The sequence below is a fragment of the Erythrolamprus reginae genome, chromosome 2 (genome assembly GCF_031021105.1).
Source record: "Erythrolamprus reginae isolate rEryReg1 chromosome 2, rEryReg1.hap1, whole genome shotgun sequence".
In the NCBI taxonomy this organism is placed as follows: Eukaryota; Metazoa; Chordata; class Lepidosauria; order Squamata; family Dipsadidae; genus Erythrolamprus; species Erythrolamprus reginae.
The window spans coordinates 315,489,333-315,507,497 of NC_091951.1; the positions used below are offsets into that span (position 1 = coordinate 315,489,333).

General features: G+C 38.8%; 1 protein-coding gene across 2 annotated transcripts in view; it reads left to right on the top strand.

The window, feature by feature from the left end:
• Window positions 1-18,165, top strand: part of IQGAP2 (IQ motif containing GTPase activating protein 2) — a 188,708-nt gene that overhangs the window by 140,386 nt on the left and 30,157 nt on the right. For both annotated transcript variants that reach the window (XM_070743205.1, XM_070743206.1), the window contains 10 exons: window positions 2,120-2,281; window positions 4,199-4,341; window positions 5,093-5,263; window positions 7,034-7,117; window positions 7,731-7,802; window positions 8,028-8,097; window positions 11,356-11,564; window positions 13,620-13,769; window positions 15,907-16,070; window positions 16,448-16,672. In XM_070743205.1, coding sequence (XP_070599306.1) covers window positions 2,120-2,281; window positions 4,199-4,341; window positions 5,093-5,263; window positions 7,034-7,117; window positions 7,731-7,802; window positions 8,028-8,097; window positions 11,356-11,564; window positions 13,620-13,769; window positions 15,907-16,070; window positions 16,448-16,672 — 1,450 coding nt within the window. The remainder of the gene's footprint in view (window positions 1-2,119; window positions 2,282-4,198; window positions 4,342-5,092; window positions 5,264-7,033; window positions 7,118-7,730; window positions 7,803-8,027; window positions 8,098-11,355; window positions 11,565-13,619; window positions 13,770-15,906; window positions 16,071-16,447; window positions 16,673-18,165) is intronic.

Sequence of the window (18,165 nt, forward strand, 5' to 3'; positions counted from 1 at the left end):
CTCGCAGTTGCATTCTGCACGATCTGAAGTTTCCAAACACTTTTCAAAGGTAGCCCCATGTAGAGAGCGTTACAGTAGTCGAGCCTCGAGGTGATGAGGGCGTGAGTGACTGTGAGCAGTGACTCCCGGTCCAAATAGGGCTGCAACTGGTGCACCAGGCGAACCTGGGCGAATGCCCCCCTTGCCACAGCTGAAAGATGTTTCTCTAAATGCTTCAATACATTCATATACATTTGTACATATTCATGCACAAAACTTGCTTCCATTTAATTTTATATGTTCAAATTAGATTTGTAATAAAATCAGTCTTGGAAACTAATGTCCAAATTTAAATTTTCTCATTGGTTGTCATGATTTGGACTAAAAAGTCACACCATCCTATATTAAATACTATATGCTATAATGTGGGGTTTGTGTATCTTTTTCAATCATTGCCATGCCAGGTGCCCCCTTCCCTTCTTGACCCTCCCCACACTCTATCCACTCCCTTGCTCCCTCTTTCCCCAGGCAGCAGACACTTACCGTATTTTTTGGAGTGGAAAACACATCTTTTTACCCCGCAAAAACAGAGTGAAAACTTGGGCACATCTTATACACTAAATGTAACCCCATCCAGCCACCCCCACCCTTTGGTCTCTGCCTCGCAGCAATTTACTTCCTTGCAGCAAACAGCCCAGAGCCTGATTAGCATAAGCAATTGAGTATCAGCCTCCTGACACACAACTGATTCAGTACAGCAAGGCACTGTACTGTGAAACTAGCTGCAAAGAGTCAAATTGCTGGGAGTTACGCTGCTGGCAATGTTGGATGGCTGAAACTGCAAGGAGGTAACTCAATAATTATAGCAATGAGCCGAGGTGGTGCAGTGGGTAATGTGCAGTAGTGCAGGCCACTAAAGCCGACTGCTAGATCTGCAGATCAGCGGTTCAAATCTCATCACTGGCTCAAGGTTGACTCGGCCTTCCATCCTTCCGAGGTGGGTAAAATGAGGACCTGGATTGTAGGGGCAATATGCCGGCTCTGTTAAAAAGTGCTATTGCTAACATGCTGTAAGCCGCCCTGAGTCTAAGGAGAAGGGCGGCATTTTAAAAAATCTAAGTAAGTAAGTAAGGTAAATAAGTAAGTAAGTAAGTAAGTAAGTAAGTAAGTAAGTAAGTAAGTAAGTAAGTAAGGAAGGAAGGAAGGAAGGAAGGAAGGAAGGAAGGAAGGAAGGAAGGAAGGAAGGAAGGAAGGAAGGAATGTCTATAGAATGTTCAAATTATTAGACCAATTTTTTTTAAAAAACTGCTTTATTATTGTTCTAGACAACTTAACAAAATGAAGACGCTTTTTAAAATAAATGCTTGATCTGAAGAGGCCCAGTGCTTTTGTATCTTCTTTTAAATAGCAGAGAATAACTATACTTCCAGAAAGCCACATCAGATTTAAAGATCTGTAAAAGTATTATCTGAAATGTAACCTCCTGTTTAGTATTAAGATAAGGGAGCTGAGTTAAACCCTGAGTTACTCATGTTTGGAGTAGATCTATTTAAATCATTGGGAGGAGTGAGTGTGGCTACCGTTAAGAAAACTTTCTGGCATTAATATGCTGCCATAATGAACATTTCTCCAATTCTATGGATAAGACTCATATTCATAGAAATACACAGCAAGCAGTCTATATCATCTGTGCTGTTTTCACTTTGCTGTTTGGCAAATTGCTGAGGAACAGAGGCCTTTTTTCTTTGTTTTCCTCCCCCAAAACTAAGGTGCGCTTCATACTCCAAAAAATACGGTACGTGTCTGTGACCTTGGGACTTTCTACCAGTTTCCCTACTGACTTTGGTTGTGGGAAATCAGCAGGAAATTGCCTCTCCCAATACCCGTAGGATTCATTTAACAGTGACAGCTGTGACTGCAGGAATTGCATTGCTTAACAATGGAATTTTGATCCCAATTACCACCGTAAACCGAGGACCACCTATAACTTAGTAGTATTGATAAAAATTAAAAATTAAAGAAAATTCTCTTTAAAAAGGCAGATAATCTTTAATATGGGGATGGGGCAGAGTGCCTGTTCTTCGTGTAAGATATTGTGGGAAATGTACAATACTAATACTTCATTGATTCTACTCTTTAGTGGCTGTTGGCATATGTATGATGAACCAGTGTTTAGAAAAAGAGGATTCTGCATCGATCGTCACAATTTTACAGTCACCTAATTTCAATCTCAAAGCTGCTCCAGAATGTGCTGAAATCTACTATGAACATTTGCAGGAAGCTAAGAATTTAAAAACCAAAGGTATTGTCGTTTGTGCCATTTTACACAGCATAGGAAATGTATAATGCTCCTGAAGTACTCCAGCACTCTACTTCTTCAAATATTTCATTAAACATTTGTTGAAGATAGATCATGTATTTGCTGGCCTTGAAACAAGTTGAAGCCAGGAGAATGACTCAAAATATTTATTGAAGTTTTTCAGGATGCTTTGATTTAATTCCAAATGGTAATTTGGAATTAATCTGAGTATTGCATTGGCAGTTCTGTGTTAGCAAAAACTTCAGAAGAGAAGGATTTAGGGGTAGTGATTTCTGACAGTCTCAAAATGGGTGAGCAGTGTGGTCGGGCAGTAGGAAAAGCAAGTAGGATGCTTGGCTGCATAGCTAGAGGTATAACAAGCAGGAAGAGGGAGATTGTGATCCCCTAATATAGAGTGCTGGTGAGACCACATTTGGAGTACTGTGTTCAGTTCTGGAGACCTCACCTACAAAAAGATATTGACAAAATTGAACGGGTCCAAAGACGGGCTACAAGAATGGTGGAAGGTCTTAAGCATAAAATGTATCAGGAAAGACTTAATGAACTCAATCTGTATAGTCTGGAGGACAGAAGGAAAAGGGGGGACATGATCGAAACATTTAAATATGTTAAAGGGTTAAATAAGGTTCAGGAGGGAAGTGTTTTTAATCGGAAAGTGAACACAAGAACAAGGAGACACGAAGTTAGTTGGGGGAAAGATCAAAAGCAACGTGAGAAAATATTATTTCACTGAAAGAGTAGTAGATCCTTGGAACAAACTTCCAGCAGACGTGGTTGGTAAATCCACAGTAACTGAATTTAAACATGCCTGGGATAAACATAGATCCATTGTAAGATAAAATACAGGAAATAGTATAAGGGCAGACTAGATGGACCATGAGGTCTTTTTCTGCCATCAGTCTTCTATGTTTCTATGTAATTCAGCATAATTTGTTCCTTTAAAGTCCTGGTTTAACTGAAAATTAAAGAGATTTTTTTTACATGCCTCCGAAGCTGCTGCATCTGAACTACCTTTCAGAAAGGCTGGCTCTGGCTTTATATTCTATCATATGTTTGTTCCTAACATTTTCATTTCTGTGTTATTGCCCACAAGTTGCATATGTTTGCAATGCTTTCTGTGCAAGGTATTTGAACAATAATCCTATGGTGGAGAAACTTTGCTGTTTAAACAGGAACTCTGTATAGGATCAATCAGTGAGTCACCAATCCTAACATCCGGTGTTTTATGTGACTGGTTTACTTCCCCTGAAACAACAGGGTTACAGGGACAAGTAGTAGAAAGCAATTATACAAACCAGCTCTTATTTTCAAATCAAATCAACTTTCAAAGTATGTGAAATGCGTTTAGCAACTTTGAGGTCACTTATTTTTGCACTTGCAGAAAGAATTACAGAAAGAATATGCATGTATCCATGCAAATTCATATACAGAGATGCTGTATTAGTTTTGTTTCTTGGTGATAATGATTGAATTAATTGACTGATTTTTAATATAATAGGATTTTAGCTTATTGTTTTTAGATTTGTACACATATTGTTTTTGTATTGTATTGTATTCTGTGAGCTGCCCCGAGTGTTCAGAGAAGGACGGCATACAAGTCTAATTAATAATAACAATAACAACAACAATAATAATTTTTTAAAGCCCCTATCAATGCTTTATACATTTATCTCTTCTCACAAAAGTCATTTGTGGAAGCTTTGTAACAAATCATTGGTCAACAGAGACCCTACTCCCAATTTTGCCTTATCAATTTGTAGAGTGGATCAAGTTTTTATGCCAAGAAAAATATTTTATATGTTATGTTTTTTTTTCTTAAGGTATAAGATAGAGACTTAAAATACATTTATGTGTTTCAGAAACATATAACCAATAAAATATTTCTTTCAACATCTTTAGAACCTGATGAAGGCCCATGGATTAAATTTTTAATTCAAGGTACTTATGATTATTATTTCAATGAAGAAAGTGGAGAGGGTACATGTACTCCTCCTGAAGGAATTACTCCCAAAACATCCTGGCTCACTGGGGAAGAGATTCAGGTAAGATGTTGTAGAAGCAATAGTTACTAGGGATAAGGGAAGGGGTGTTGGTGAATACAGGAGTGATTAAAGGATGAAATGCAGTAGAAATAGAATGATGTATTGGTATATTCCTTGTTTGCAGTTTCCACTGCATTTGAAGTAAGATTTCTATTTTATGTTATTAGATTTAATCTTATTAGTGCATGTTATATTTTGTGAATAATTATCAAATAATAAGAAATTTTGTTATTGCCATGGGCATCCTCAGGGGGCAAAAAGAATACCAGTGTGATGCAGTGGTTGTTGGTATAAGAGTGGGGTGACTCAAGTTCTAATCCTTCCCCAGCTTCAGAAACTCATTTGATTATTGTGGTTCAGGTTGATGATTCAGTGTCAGAACACCCAACAATAGAATTTTTGGTATAGTTTGGAAAAAGTGGAGGAAGGCATGCAAAATGTACATCACCTTGAGTGTCTGAATGACAAACAGAATATAAATACAATCAGTCAGTCGGTTACTCTAGGTTACAAAGATAAAATAAAAATAATTATGGCCTGATGTTTAACAGTTTCCATTTAATATTCACAAATGCTTATTTTGAAAAAATACTCCAAAGAAGAAACTAAAAATAGACTAAAATATAGTCTATACTGTATAAATTGGGTCAATTTGACTGGAAAGTGTAGTGCAGTTAATTGCTGAAACTATTTGGATTTTGCTGAGTTTCTAATGTTGTGGCTGTCTCCTTAACATTTATTTTTCTTGTAGAAAATTGCCAGTGAGATCACATCAAATTATAATAGAGAACAACTATGGTTTGCAAATGAGGATCTGATCATTCAGCTGCAAGCTAAAGCAAGGGGATTTTTAGTCAGAAAAAAATATAAAGAAAGAAAAGCATACCTCCAAGCCCAGGAGCCATCAGTGATAAAAATACAGGTAGTATGCATCTAGTATTGGATGACTAATAAGCTAACGAAGAGTATTAACAAATACGGCACCTATGTCCTCTCTTTGTGTTTTCCAACACTGCAACATCTCAGTACAGATAAGGTTTTCTTGTAAATGTGCTATTAATGGCTGCAATTAACTCAGGGATGGAATTTAGCCTGTGACCGTTATTTATTTATTTATTTATTTATTCATTCATTCATTCATTCATTCATTTATTAGATTTGTATGCCGCCCTTCTCCGTAGACTTGGGGCGGCTCACACCACAATAAAACAGTTCATAACAAATCTAATGATTTACAATTTAAAATATTTTTAAAAACCCATTATTAAGCAGACATACATACAAACATACCATACATAAATTGTATAAGCCCAGGGGAGATATCTCAATTCCCCCATGCCTGACGACAAAGGTGGGTTTTGAGGAGGGCAGGGGCACTTCTAATCTCTGGGGGGAGCTGGTTCCAGAAAGTTGGGGCCGTCACAGAGAAGGCTCTTCCCCTGGGGCCCACCAACTGACATTGTTTAGTTGACGGGATCCGGAGAAGGCCCACTCTGTGTGACCTAATCGGTCGCTGGGATTCGTGCAGCAGAAGGCGGTCTCGAAGATATTCTGGTCCGATGCCATGAAGGGCTTTATAGGTCATAACCAACACTTGATGGTGAATCTATGGCACGCATGCTACAAATGCCATATGGGAGCCATATCGGAGAGCATGTGAGGTGTTGCCCTAGGTCAGCACCGTGCATGTGTGAACTGGCCTTTTTTCCCCGCCCGTTTTCGCTGTCCTCAGGTTTCAGGGAAGACTCGTGAAGTTTGGGGACAGCGAAAAATAGCCCAACGGGCCAGCCGGAAGTTTGTTTCCAAACTTCTGGTTGGCTCATTTGAGGTTTTTTTCACCATCCCCAGGCTTCAGGGATCTTGCCAGACCTGGGCGCATACGCAGGAGGCAGCGCAGGCCCCCCACATATATGGGGGCAGCGGAGGGGGGTTGTGCTCATGCAAGGGGGCATGTGTGTGGGCATGTCCATGCACGCTACTGCACATGCACCCATCTATTTGGCACAAGAACAAAAAAAATGTATTCTATGCTGTACATTATGTAGCAAGTGAAAAGCAATAATTATAACATGTATTTTAATGGACAATATTCTCAGATTTATTCCATTTGGAATAACAAAATAGAAAGCTAAAATAAAGCTTACTATAAACGATGTTTGCTCTCACAATTTAATAGAGGCACACTTTGGTATCCCTTGTACAGCACAATATAGATTTTTATCTGAAAAAGAAAAAAAAATGTCCATTCTGAAATTTGCAAGTAAAAGAACAGAAAGTATGACCACTTCTATGCTTAAAGACGGTTTGGAATTAATTTAGTATTAGCCATATTATTTTATTTTATTTATTTTATTTATTGGATTTGTATGCCACCCCTCTCCGTAGACTCGGGGCGGCTAACAACAATGATAAAAACAGCATGTAACAATCCAATCCAATACTAAAATAACTAAAAAAAACCTTATAAAAACCAAACATACATGCAGACATACCATGCGTAAATTGTAAAGGCCTAGGGGGAAAGAATATCTCAGTTCCCCCATGCCTGATGGCAGAGGTGGGTTTTAAGAAGTTTACGAAAGGCAAGGAGGGTGGGGGCAATTCTAATCTCTGGGGGGAGTTGGTTCCAAAGGGCCGGGGCCGCCACAGAGAAGGCTCTTCCCCTAATACATTTTGTGTTTTAAATAAACAGGCATTGTGGAAAGGGTATCAACAAAAGAAAAATTATTCGGAAAGACTTCAGATGTTGCAGAGAAATGCTGCCTCTATTATCAAGGTAAATATATCTTGTATGTAGTGAATTACATAGCTAACCAGGATTATGTATTCTTGTTATTGTCCAGTGGCTATGACCTAATCATCTCTCTGATTTCCTACATTTTAATTGTATATATCTGAATTGTTTCAACTACTTTTTAAAAATCTATTGTAAATGTGACAAGTATTCTACAGCTTGTAATACCTTTGCAGTTGCCCAGTGAAGCATATGAGATGAAGTCGCTAATGAAATGTCAAAGATTGGACAAATTGGGCAAGAGCAAGTTTAATTATGCCTGTTGGTTACTTTAAAAAAGTAGATACCAGTCACTTGACTGCTTCTCATTGAGAATTTGTATAATTGTGCAAATGGAACTATGGAAATCTCATTTGAGATTTTAAGCTAGATGTGATGCATTGGTCTTGGAGGCTGAATGAAGAAAATTTGCACTGGTTTAGGGGCAATGAAGCTATTTCGTGTTCACGTCTTAATGAGAGATGTGACACATAGGCCTATAACATTATATTCCCACTAATAAAAATAAGATGCTTAAAAAAACCTAACAATATGCTAAAAACAAAAATATTTAAATATTGATCATGTAAACATTTGTTAATTTTTTAACTTTTAGATTCAGTCCTGGATCAAAATGTGGTTAGCAAGAAGAGCATATAAAGAACGAATACAATATTTCAAAGATCATGTAAGATTTTTCTCTTTTTTTGTTCTGTTTAATTAATTGCTTACAACAAATGTCATATTATCCAATGTCATAGGGCAGAAAGAAGAGAAAATAAGACTATTACGAACAATATCTGTAATATACCATGACAATACAAACTACAAAAGAGATTTGCAGCCAATTTATTTCCTAGGTAACAATAGTAAATATACTTTATATATTATGGGTTGGATTTTTTTTCCCCAGGATAAAGAAATTGTGAAAATTCAAGCATTCCTTAAAGCGAATAAAGCTAGGGAAGATTACAGAATATTGAGTAAGTACTGAATAATATTTTCTGAATATTCGATTGGAATTTGATGCCAAACATATAACAAAATAAATGTTTCCAGCTCTACTTCTCCTTTTTATCTAATACCAATAAATATGTTGAGTTTTCTAAAAGCTGCATGATCAGGACAATAAACTGCCTAAGAGCCAGTAAACTTTGATTCAGACAAGATATGGATGGTGTATTTCTCTAGCACAGTGTTTTTCAACCAGTGTGCCATGGCACACTAGTGTGCCGCGAGACATGGTCAGGTGTGCCGCGAAGCTCAGAGAGAGAAAGAAAGCGAGAGAGAGAGAAAGAAAGCCAGAGAGAGAAAGAGCGAGCGAGAGAGAAAGAGAACGAGAGAGAGAGAAAGAGAACAAGAAAAAGAAAAAGAGAACAAGAAAAAGAGAGAAAGAGAACAAGAGAAAGAAAGCAAGAGAGAGAAAGAGAAAGAGAGGGAGGGAAGGAGAGAGAAAGACATAGAGGGAGGTAGGGAGGGAGAAAGAGAGCAAAAGAGAGAGGAAGGAAGAGAAAGAAAGAGAGATGGAGAGAGAAAGAAAGAGGAAGGGAGAGAAAGAGGAAGGGAGAGAGAAATAGAGCGAAAGGGAGGAAGAGAGGGAGGGAAATTTTTTTGTCCAGACCCCCCCCCCCCGCTCAATGTGCCCCAGGGTTTCGTAAATGTAAAAAATGTGCCGCGGCTCAAAAAAGGTTGAAAATCACTGCTCTAGCAGAATGTGCCTTGCAGGGATGGGTTCTAACTTACCACACTGCCAGTTCGCTTCCTCTCGCACTGCGTGGCCACACACATGTATGTGCAGTGTCTATGCATTTTCAGTGTGTGTGCAGGTGCGGTGTGCACACAGGTGCAGTGCTGAAAAATGCAGGGGAGCGGGGGACGCGAAAACAAGATTGCAACCACATGCACAGGGCCCAAAAAATCCGGAATAAAAACCACCCCCAAAACAACAACTGCATGCACAGTGCCGGAAATGTAGCTTCTGTGCATGCTCAGAAGAAACATTTTTAAAGAAAATTAAAAAAAAAATCCCCCTAAAAATGGCAGCGCCCATGGACTGGCACCGAACAATCCAGACCCATGATGTCACTAGTGGGTTGCTACCGGTTCAAGCGAACCGGTCCGAACCCACCTCTGCATTGTCTATCCTGGAGGATCTATACATGAAGAAGCCCTAAAGATTCATAGTTTGGGAGTGGTCCTAGAGCCATTACTGTCACTAGAGGGTCATGGAGCACCTTTTATTCATTCATTTATTTATTTTATTTATTTATTCAATTTTTATGCTGCCCTTCTCCTTAGACTCAGGGCGGCTTACAACATGTTAGCAATAACACTTTTTTAACAGAGCTAGGCTATTGCCCCCACAATCCGGGTCCTCATTTTACCCACCTCGGAAGGATGGAAGGCTGAGTCAACCTTGAGCCGGTGATGAGATTTGAACCGCTGACCTTCAGATCTACAAGTCAGCTTCAGTGGCCTGCAGTACAGCACTCTACCTGCTGCGCCACCCCGGCTCCTGATTTCCCAACTGCAAATCTACCTGAGACTACCTTGCAAAATGAACACTCAGTTATTCAGGGTGTTTTTAATCTTTAAAGCCCTAACTGGCCTAAGGATCAAGTTACCTGAAGGAATGTCTTCTCCCATGGGTACCCACCCAGACTTAAGATTACCTAATGAGGCCTTCTCTCAAGTCTCATAAACAAAGGAGAAGAGGTGGACCTCTGCAATGACAAGGGCTTTTTCATCCTATTTATGGATTCCTTCCCCACAGAGGCTTGAGTTAGGAGCACCCACATTAGTATCATTTCGGTGCCCGGTCAAAACTTTTTAAAAACTTTCCCAGGGTTTTAAATTGTATTTCAGTTCATAGTCTTTTAGTTTTTGAATATTCCCTATGCCAGTGATGGTGAACCTTTTTTCCCTCAAGTGCCGAAAGAGCATGTGCGCGCGCTATTGCACACGTGCAAGTGCCAAACCCATAATTCAATGCCTGAGGAGGGCAAAACAGCTTTCCCCACCCTCTGGAGGCCCTCTGGAGGCTGGAAATGGCCTGTTTCCCAACTTCTGGTGGGCCCAGTAAACTCGTGTTTTGCCTTTCCAGGGCTCCAAAGGCTTTCCTGGAGCTGGGAGAAAGTAAAAACAGCCTCCCAATCCCTCAGAGGCTCTCTGGAAGCCAAAAACACTCTCCCAGATCCTCTGTGTTGTTCTGTCGGGCTCTCTGGTAAACGTCTCCCAAAAATTCACAGGTACAAATTTCAGACACACACAGGTTTGAAAATTCAAAACAATGTTCTTTATCATGAAAAGTCACTTAAACTAAGCCCTCTTTTGGTATAGCAAAGAGCACTTGTCTCCAAACAAACTGGTAATTTATACAAATCCCTTATCAGTTCTGTGATACTTAGCTTGCAGCTGTGAGGCAATTCACAGTCCTTCCTCTTTCACAAAGTGAAACACACTTTGCTCTGGTTTAGTTTCAAAGCGGGGAAAAATCAGCACACAAAAGGTCAAAGTCAGTAAAGCAGTCATGAAACACAACGATCAGATAATCCTCCACAATGGCCAAACCCACAGGCTGCTATTTATAGCAGCCTCACTAATTACCACAGCCCCACCCAACCACAGGTGGCCTCATTTTCTTTGATAATAATCTCTCAGTTGTTGTTGCCTATGCATCGCTCTCCGCATGTGTGGCTGTATCATTAACTCTTGTTCTGAATCCAAGGAGGAGCTAGATAATTGATCTTCTGAGCTGTCTGCCACACTCTCATCTTCCCTGTCACTCATGTCTTCTTGGTCAGAGGAGCCTTCATCAGCAGATTCCACCGGGGGCAAAACAGGCCTGCAGCATGTGGATGTCTCCCCCACATCCACAGTCCTTGGGGCAGGAACTGGGCCAGAGCTAACCACAACATGTGTGAGCAAAAAATCAGCTGGCCAGCACACACATGCATGTTGGAGTTGAGCTATGGCAACAGCTCCCGTGCCAGCAGATACGGCTCCATGTGCCATAGGTTTGTCATCACTGCCCTATGTTGTTGCCTAGATTACTGTGTTTTTTATCTGATTATATATTCTTAGTATGTTTTATTATAAACCTCCCAGAGAGCTTCAGCTTTTGGCAGCTTAACTTTTTAAAAATAATAAAGTCATGTTTTAAATAAAAGTCTTTTGACTGCCAGGTGCCATTTGTTTAGAACTGAATTCTGTAAATTTTAATTTGTTTACTTCGTTTATAGCTAGTTCTGCAAATCCTCCTTTGAATGTCTTGCGCAAATTTGCTTATCTCATGGATCAGAGTGATTTAGATTTCCAAGAAGAGCTAGAGGTTACAAGGCTAAGGGAAGAGGTTGTCACCAATATTCGATCTAGTCAACAGTTGGAAAAAGATTTGAACTTAATGGATATTAAAATAGGATTGCTGGTTAAAAACAGAATAACATTGCAGGTTAGTGAACATAATGTTTTCAGAACTATAGTAATTAAAATCAGGTGGGGTTTTTTCTTTTTATTATATGTTTTTATTTGCCCTTTAACCTGTAAAATTGGGGCCTGGGACTTGATTTAATGCAAGTAATCTCTGATTGAATATTAAAATTGTCTGAAATAATATTGTTTATTATATATTGTTGTTATACTTCGGAGAGGGGCGGCATACAAATCCAAATAATAAATAAATAAATAAATAAATAAATAAATAAATAAATACTTATTAATATTGGTTAATAATTTCCTGATAAGGGTAATTGTGAGATGTCTCTGGTTTTCCAGAGAATACCAAAAATAAATACATCTTTAAGTAAGAAAGACTGTAAATATTTCTACCTCTGCCTTTGGGTTCTTTGTTAAAAGATGCAGGACCACCAATTGATCGGCTATTCCTCTTGACCAATCACAAAGGCAGAGATGTTATTTGAGCTTAAATAAGTATCTAGAATATTTACCCATTAAACCTTATTGCATGCAACTATCAGTGGACTTCAAATGCAACAGACAAAATTTTGGTCTGGACTTCACTCCAAATAGTCAGTTTCAACTTTTCAGTCAATTTCTGAAGCAATCCAGATAACTGACATAATTTAGTTGTATCAATTACGTCACTAGCATAATGGCAGAAATATAAATTGACATGGTAGACATAATTTCTTAAACTGCATATCTACTCTGTTTACATAATTAATGCACATTATGTAAATTACACCAATTTACTTGGTAGGCGGTAGGGAAAGCAAGTAGGATGCTTGGCTGCATAGCTAGAGGTATAACAAGCAGGAAGAGGGAGATTATGATCCCGCTATATAGAATGCTGGTGAGACCACATTTGGAATACTGTGTTCAGTTCTGGAGACCTCACCTACAAAAAGATATTGACAAAATTGAACGGGTCCAAAGACGGGCTACAAGAATGGTGGAAGGTCTTAAGCATAAAACGTATCAGGAAAGACAATGAACTCAATCTGTATAGTCTGGAGGACAGAAGGAAAAGGGGGGACATGATTGAAACATTTAAATATATTAAAGGGTTAAATAAGGTCCAGGAGGGAAGTGTTTTTAATAGGAAAGTGAACACAAGAACAAGGGGACACAATCTGAAGTTAGTTGGGGGAAAGATCAAAAGCAACATGAGAAAATATTATTTTACTGAAAGAGTAGTAGAGCCTTGGAACAAACTTCCAGCAGACGTGGTAGATAAATCCACAGTAACTGAATTTAAACATGCCTGGGATAAACACATATCCATCCTAAGATAGAATACAGAAAATAGTATAAGGGCAGACTAGATGGACCATGAGGTCTTTTTCTGCCGTCAGACTTCTATGTTTCTATGTTTCTACTTCCATTTGAATTTAATAGACATTCAGCTTCACTAGGCTGCCTGAGAACACCTGTCTTAGTTCCTGACATATTTGCTGCCATGAGGTTTTACATTTTTTAACATTTTTTTCTAACTGAAAATATTGTTGGGAGCAGTTGGGAGCTGGCATGCTGCACCTTCCACCATTCATGTTTTTTCACAAGGCCTCAAATATGTCTTGTAAACTTTCTTAAATAAGCGCACTAAAACCAGACGTTAATTGAAAAATATGCTAACCTATCAGGAAAGAAACGGCAAAATGTATTGATAAGGGACAGTAACATTTTGTTAAATTGGCTATTTGATATGTTAACATTACAAATGGTCTCATCAAGCTTAGAAACCGAAGGTTTATTCTCTCTCTTCCTCTTCTCAATTGCCAGGTGTTATTTAAACACTCTCTCTCATAAGAAATTGTATTTCTATTGTTGAGGCTTAGACCAAGCCATGTTCTAAGCACCATCTCTCTTCCTTTTCAGGGGGTTGCTTGGTACATTTTTGTCGTGGTGGTTTCATTTTTGTAATTGATTAGTTACTTGCTATGAATTCTCTCAAAGTGCTAAATTGAAATGAATTTGACTTTAATAGCAAACTTTATTTTCTACCAAATATCAGATTTGAAGTGTTGGCATGACTTTCATTTTTCAGGATGTTGTGTCACATAGCAAGAAGCTGAACAAAAAAACCAAAAACCAGCTGCAAGAGATGGTAACTGGGGAAAAGCAAGGCATCAAAGGCTTGAGCAAAGAGAGGAGGAAAAAACTAGAAGCGTATCAACACTTGTTTTACCTTCTTCAGGTAAGCAATCTGATGTATAATACAGAGACTCCTAGATATCCTTTTTATTGGCTTTGGTAGTAGCAGTTTTTGAAACCGAACCAATTCAAATCAATTTGAACAAACCTCATAATCCAGCTCTTCAGTTCTCTAAACACACACACACACACACACACGGAGTACAAATCAAACTTCATTTTAATAGAACTAAATACTACATGGTTCATCTTCCCTTTTTCCTTTTGCTGAAGACTGTTCATTCTTGTACTTTCAAATACAAGTGGACATACATTCACTTTCACTCAAGTATGGATAGATATAGTTTTCTTTTATTTGCAACTCTTAGAACCAATCCAGAATTTAAACAGGACCTATTATAAACATATTGTGAAGGCTGCATTCTTCTTTCCTTAGTGTTAAATCTGAATCATATGCATTTAAGAAGCGCATAAACTCAGGCTTGGTAGCTACTTGCAATCCTTTCATAAATCTGACAGATGAGAGAATGATAATATAATTATAATTAGCTTTTGACCTAGCCCCTCCCTCATTTCTTTGTCGTGCTGCTGCCCACTGATAGCATATCATTGAAGGGCCAAGGGATCATCACCCACCCACCCCAATGGTTACTCAGATATTTAATCTAGTAAGAATGGTGGGTCTTTCAATGACTGAGAAAAGGTCTAAAAGTAATACAGTGATACCTTGTCTTACAAACTTAATTGGTTCCGGGACGAAGTTCTTAAGGTGAAAAGTTTGTAAGACGAAACAATGTTTCCCATAGGAATCAATGGAAAAGCGATTAATGCGTGCAAGCCCAAAATTCACCCCTTTTGCCAGCCGAAGCGCCCGTTTTTGTACTGCTGGGATTCCCCTGAGGCTCCCCTCCATGGGAAACTCCACCTCCCGACTTCTGTGTTTTTGCGATGTTGCAGGGGAATCCCAGCAGTGCAAAAATGAGCACTTCGCTGGCAACAGAAGTCCGGAGGTGGGGTTTCCCAGCGAAGGGAGCATCAGTGAAATCGCAGCATCGCAAAAACACCAAAGTCCTCGAAAACCCACCTCCGGACCTCTGTGTTTTTGCGATGCTGTGATTTCACTGAGGCTCCCCTTGCTGGGAAACCCCACCTCCGTACTTCCGTTGCCAGCGAAGCGCCCATTTTTGCCCTGCTGGGATTCCCCTGCTGGGATTCCCCTGCAGCATCACAAAAACACGGAAGTCCGGAGGTGGGGTTTCCCATGGAGGGGAGCCTCAGGGGAATCTCAGCAGCACAAAAACGGGCGGTGGTGGGTTTGTAAGGTGAAAATAGTTTGTAAGAAGAGGCAAAAAAATCTTAAACCCCGGGTTTGTATCTCAAAAAGTTTGTATGACAAGGCGTTTGTAAGACGAGGTATCACTGTATTTGAGAAAAGAGATTGAATTACTTATGCTGTGAGAGAAAATTTGACTATCTACACTGAATCTAAGCTAATAAATGTTATGTATCTAAAAGAGTTTTGCTGTTATTGAAATGCATGTAACTATCTAGGTGTTGTTATATTTGGTTCTGGCAAGGATATACAGGTAGTCATCAATGTACAACTTATAATTGGGACTGGAATTTCTATCACTAAGTGATGCAGTTGTAAAATGTGGCATCTGACTGCATTGATTAATGACAGCAATCCCATAACTCACCATTGCTGCTGTTAAGTGACTTAAGTGACCAATCCTTAGGCAAGGATACACCCCAATTCAAGGGATTGCAGGTTCGATCCAGTGGTGGGGTCCTACTGGTATGGCTAATTGTGCGCAGCTTCGCAGCTCTGACACACGAGTGTGGGATTAAGCACAATTTTGCTTCCCACCCCTGTGCAGATAGCAAAATCTAGCATGGGGACACTCATGCGCGCACGTTTCAGTGAGGTTTTTGGCTTCCCTGCATGTGGGGAAGCAAAAAATGTCACCGAAACACATGTCCTCATGCTAGATTTTGCATCCTGCACAGGTGTCTGCTAGAATGCTGCATTATGTTAATACAAAATTTTTTATGTCAATAAGGTAATTACTGTAATTTTGATTTCTAGCATAATGGTAACCTTTTTACAAGATAATTTTCAATCATTGAAAAATACATGTGGATATTTCATTCTATTAACTCTAATATTCTTTACACAGACTAACCCAACTTATTTGGCAAAGCTCATCTTCCAGATGCCCCAGAACAAATCCACTAAATTTATGGATACAGTTATCTTCACACTATACAATTATGCTTCTAATCCACGAGAAGAATACTTGCTTCTGAAGTTGTTTAAAACTGCTCTAGAAGAAGAAATAAAGTATGCATATAAGTTCCCTTCACACGTATTTGTTTGAGTAGACACAATAGAGAAAAAAAGTGCATTAAACTTACATTTTGTTTAAACTTGTGTAAGTAATATAATGGGTTTTTCATATAATGGGAAAGTAGGAAGTTGTTTCTTGTTGCTCAACGGAGGATGCTTGCATCACACTAAAGCAGGCTGTAAACTTTTAGCGGAAATGATGTGGGTTAATTGAGTAGATGTACATTTATATTTCAGAATGTTCCTTCATCTAATTCTTGTATTAAATAGTTTTGCAAAAACGTGATTCATGGAAAAAAATACAGCAGCAGAAATACAGTTTTGATGTTTGAGAGTCAAAATATAAATGTTGCTAATTTTTTTAATTGCAGTTCTAAAGTAGATCAGATTCAGGACATTGTCACAGGAAATCCTACTGTGATAAAGATGGTGGTTAGCTTCAACCGAGGTGCACGAGGGCAGAATACGTTGCGTCAGTTATTGTCATCAGTGGTAAAGGACATAATGGATGACAAATCCCTAGTCATCAATACAAGTCCCGTGGAAGTGTACAAAGCATGGGTAAACCAGCTGGAAATGCAAACTGGAGAGGCCAGGTCAGTAGGCAACAAATGAATAAAACTGATTTCGATTTTTCAGTATCCGTACGTGCTGTTGCGAAATTTGGGATGAAAGAGGAGGATTGTGACAGAATAGATGACAAAACAGCAAAGGAAAAAATGCTGGTTACTCATAACAACTGAAATTATGTGCGCTGAATTCCAATATATTTGAAGAACCTTAGAGTGAAGAAGATTATATTAAAACATAGTAGTGTTTCTCAACCTCAGCAGCTTGAAGATGGGTGGACTTCATCTCCCAGAATTCCCCTGCCAGCTAGGCTGGGAGTTGAAGTCAACCCTTCAAGCTGCCGAAGTTGAGAAACATTGCAGTAAATGTCTAGAGATTTTCAGTCATCCAGGTCATAGTTGTCCCAAAGGAGCTTTTGAAGGAGGCAACTGGGCTTTTTTCTATTTTTCTTTTGAAGACGTTTCACTTCTCTGCAGTAAATAGGAAGTCTATTTCAGTTTTTCAACTTAGTTTTTTTTAGACTCCGAAAATGACATTAAATTAACCACAGTGCTTCTCAAATAGTGGGGTGGGCCCCCCTGGGGGAGTACAAAGTGATGCCGAGGGGAGGGGCACATGACCCCAAAGAATGTGCTTTTTTTGCCGCAGGGATTAGGGCCTTTTTGCACCTAACAATAGCACACAGCACAGAGTAGGAGGTATGAAGTACATATAACAAATCCTTAAAAGACACCATGGAAAAATATTTAACAGGGATGAAAAGAAAGGAGGAGAGAGACGGTGATAATGAGACAAACGTAAGTCTTCCGAAAGTTAAGATGAGGAACTATGCCAAGGTGTACGTATGTAGCACTTGGCTTCACTGTGACTATGGTGGGAGACGAGGAAAGATCAGTAAGTTTACTGTGTCTAAAAATGTTGGCACTGGACAGCATGAAGCCAAATACATTAAGGCATCTCTTAAACACATAATGCCCCAATCATGCTGATAAGCCTCTTGAGTTTTTTCAGCGAAAACATGCTGAATATTGCAAACAACAGTCCCAGAGAGTTGGAGGAAGGGCGTGAAATGTTTACTTCTTCCTAGGGTGTGGCATAACAGAAAATAATTGAGAAACACTGAATTAATATGATGATTTAAAATAGATTGTATTTATTTAATCTAAAAAATGGGGTGAATGATAGTTACGCAACACATTCAGAAATATAATGGCCATGCAAGTAATCTTTGATTTGATGCATTGTAAGTACAAAATCTCTGGATATTTAAAAAACTTGTTATTTGAATGAAATGTGTAAAGGCAGCAGTACTTTTACATACATTATGTATTTAATATTATTTCCAAATGTGGAACTTCATATTTGCTATATATACTTGAAGGTTTCTGTTTCTGCTGAATGAGGCCCTTCTGTCTCTAGAGAGACTTTAAAAATACAATAATTTTATTTTAAAAAGCATTATTGGTTTGATACATAAAAATGTAATATATCTGAGTAGACTGATTCACAGCTCTTATAA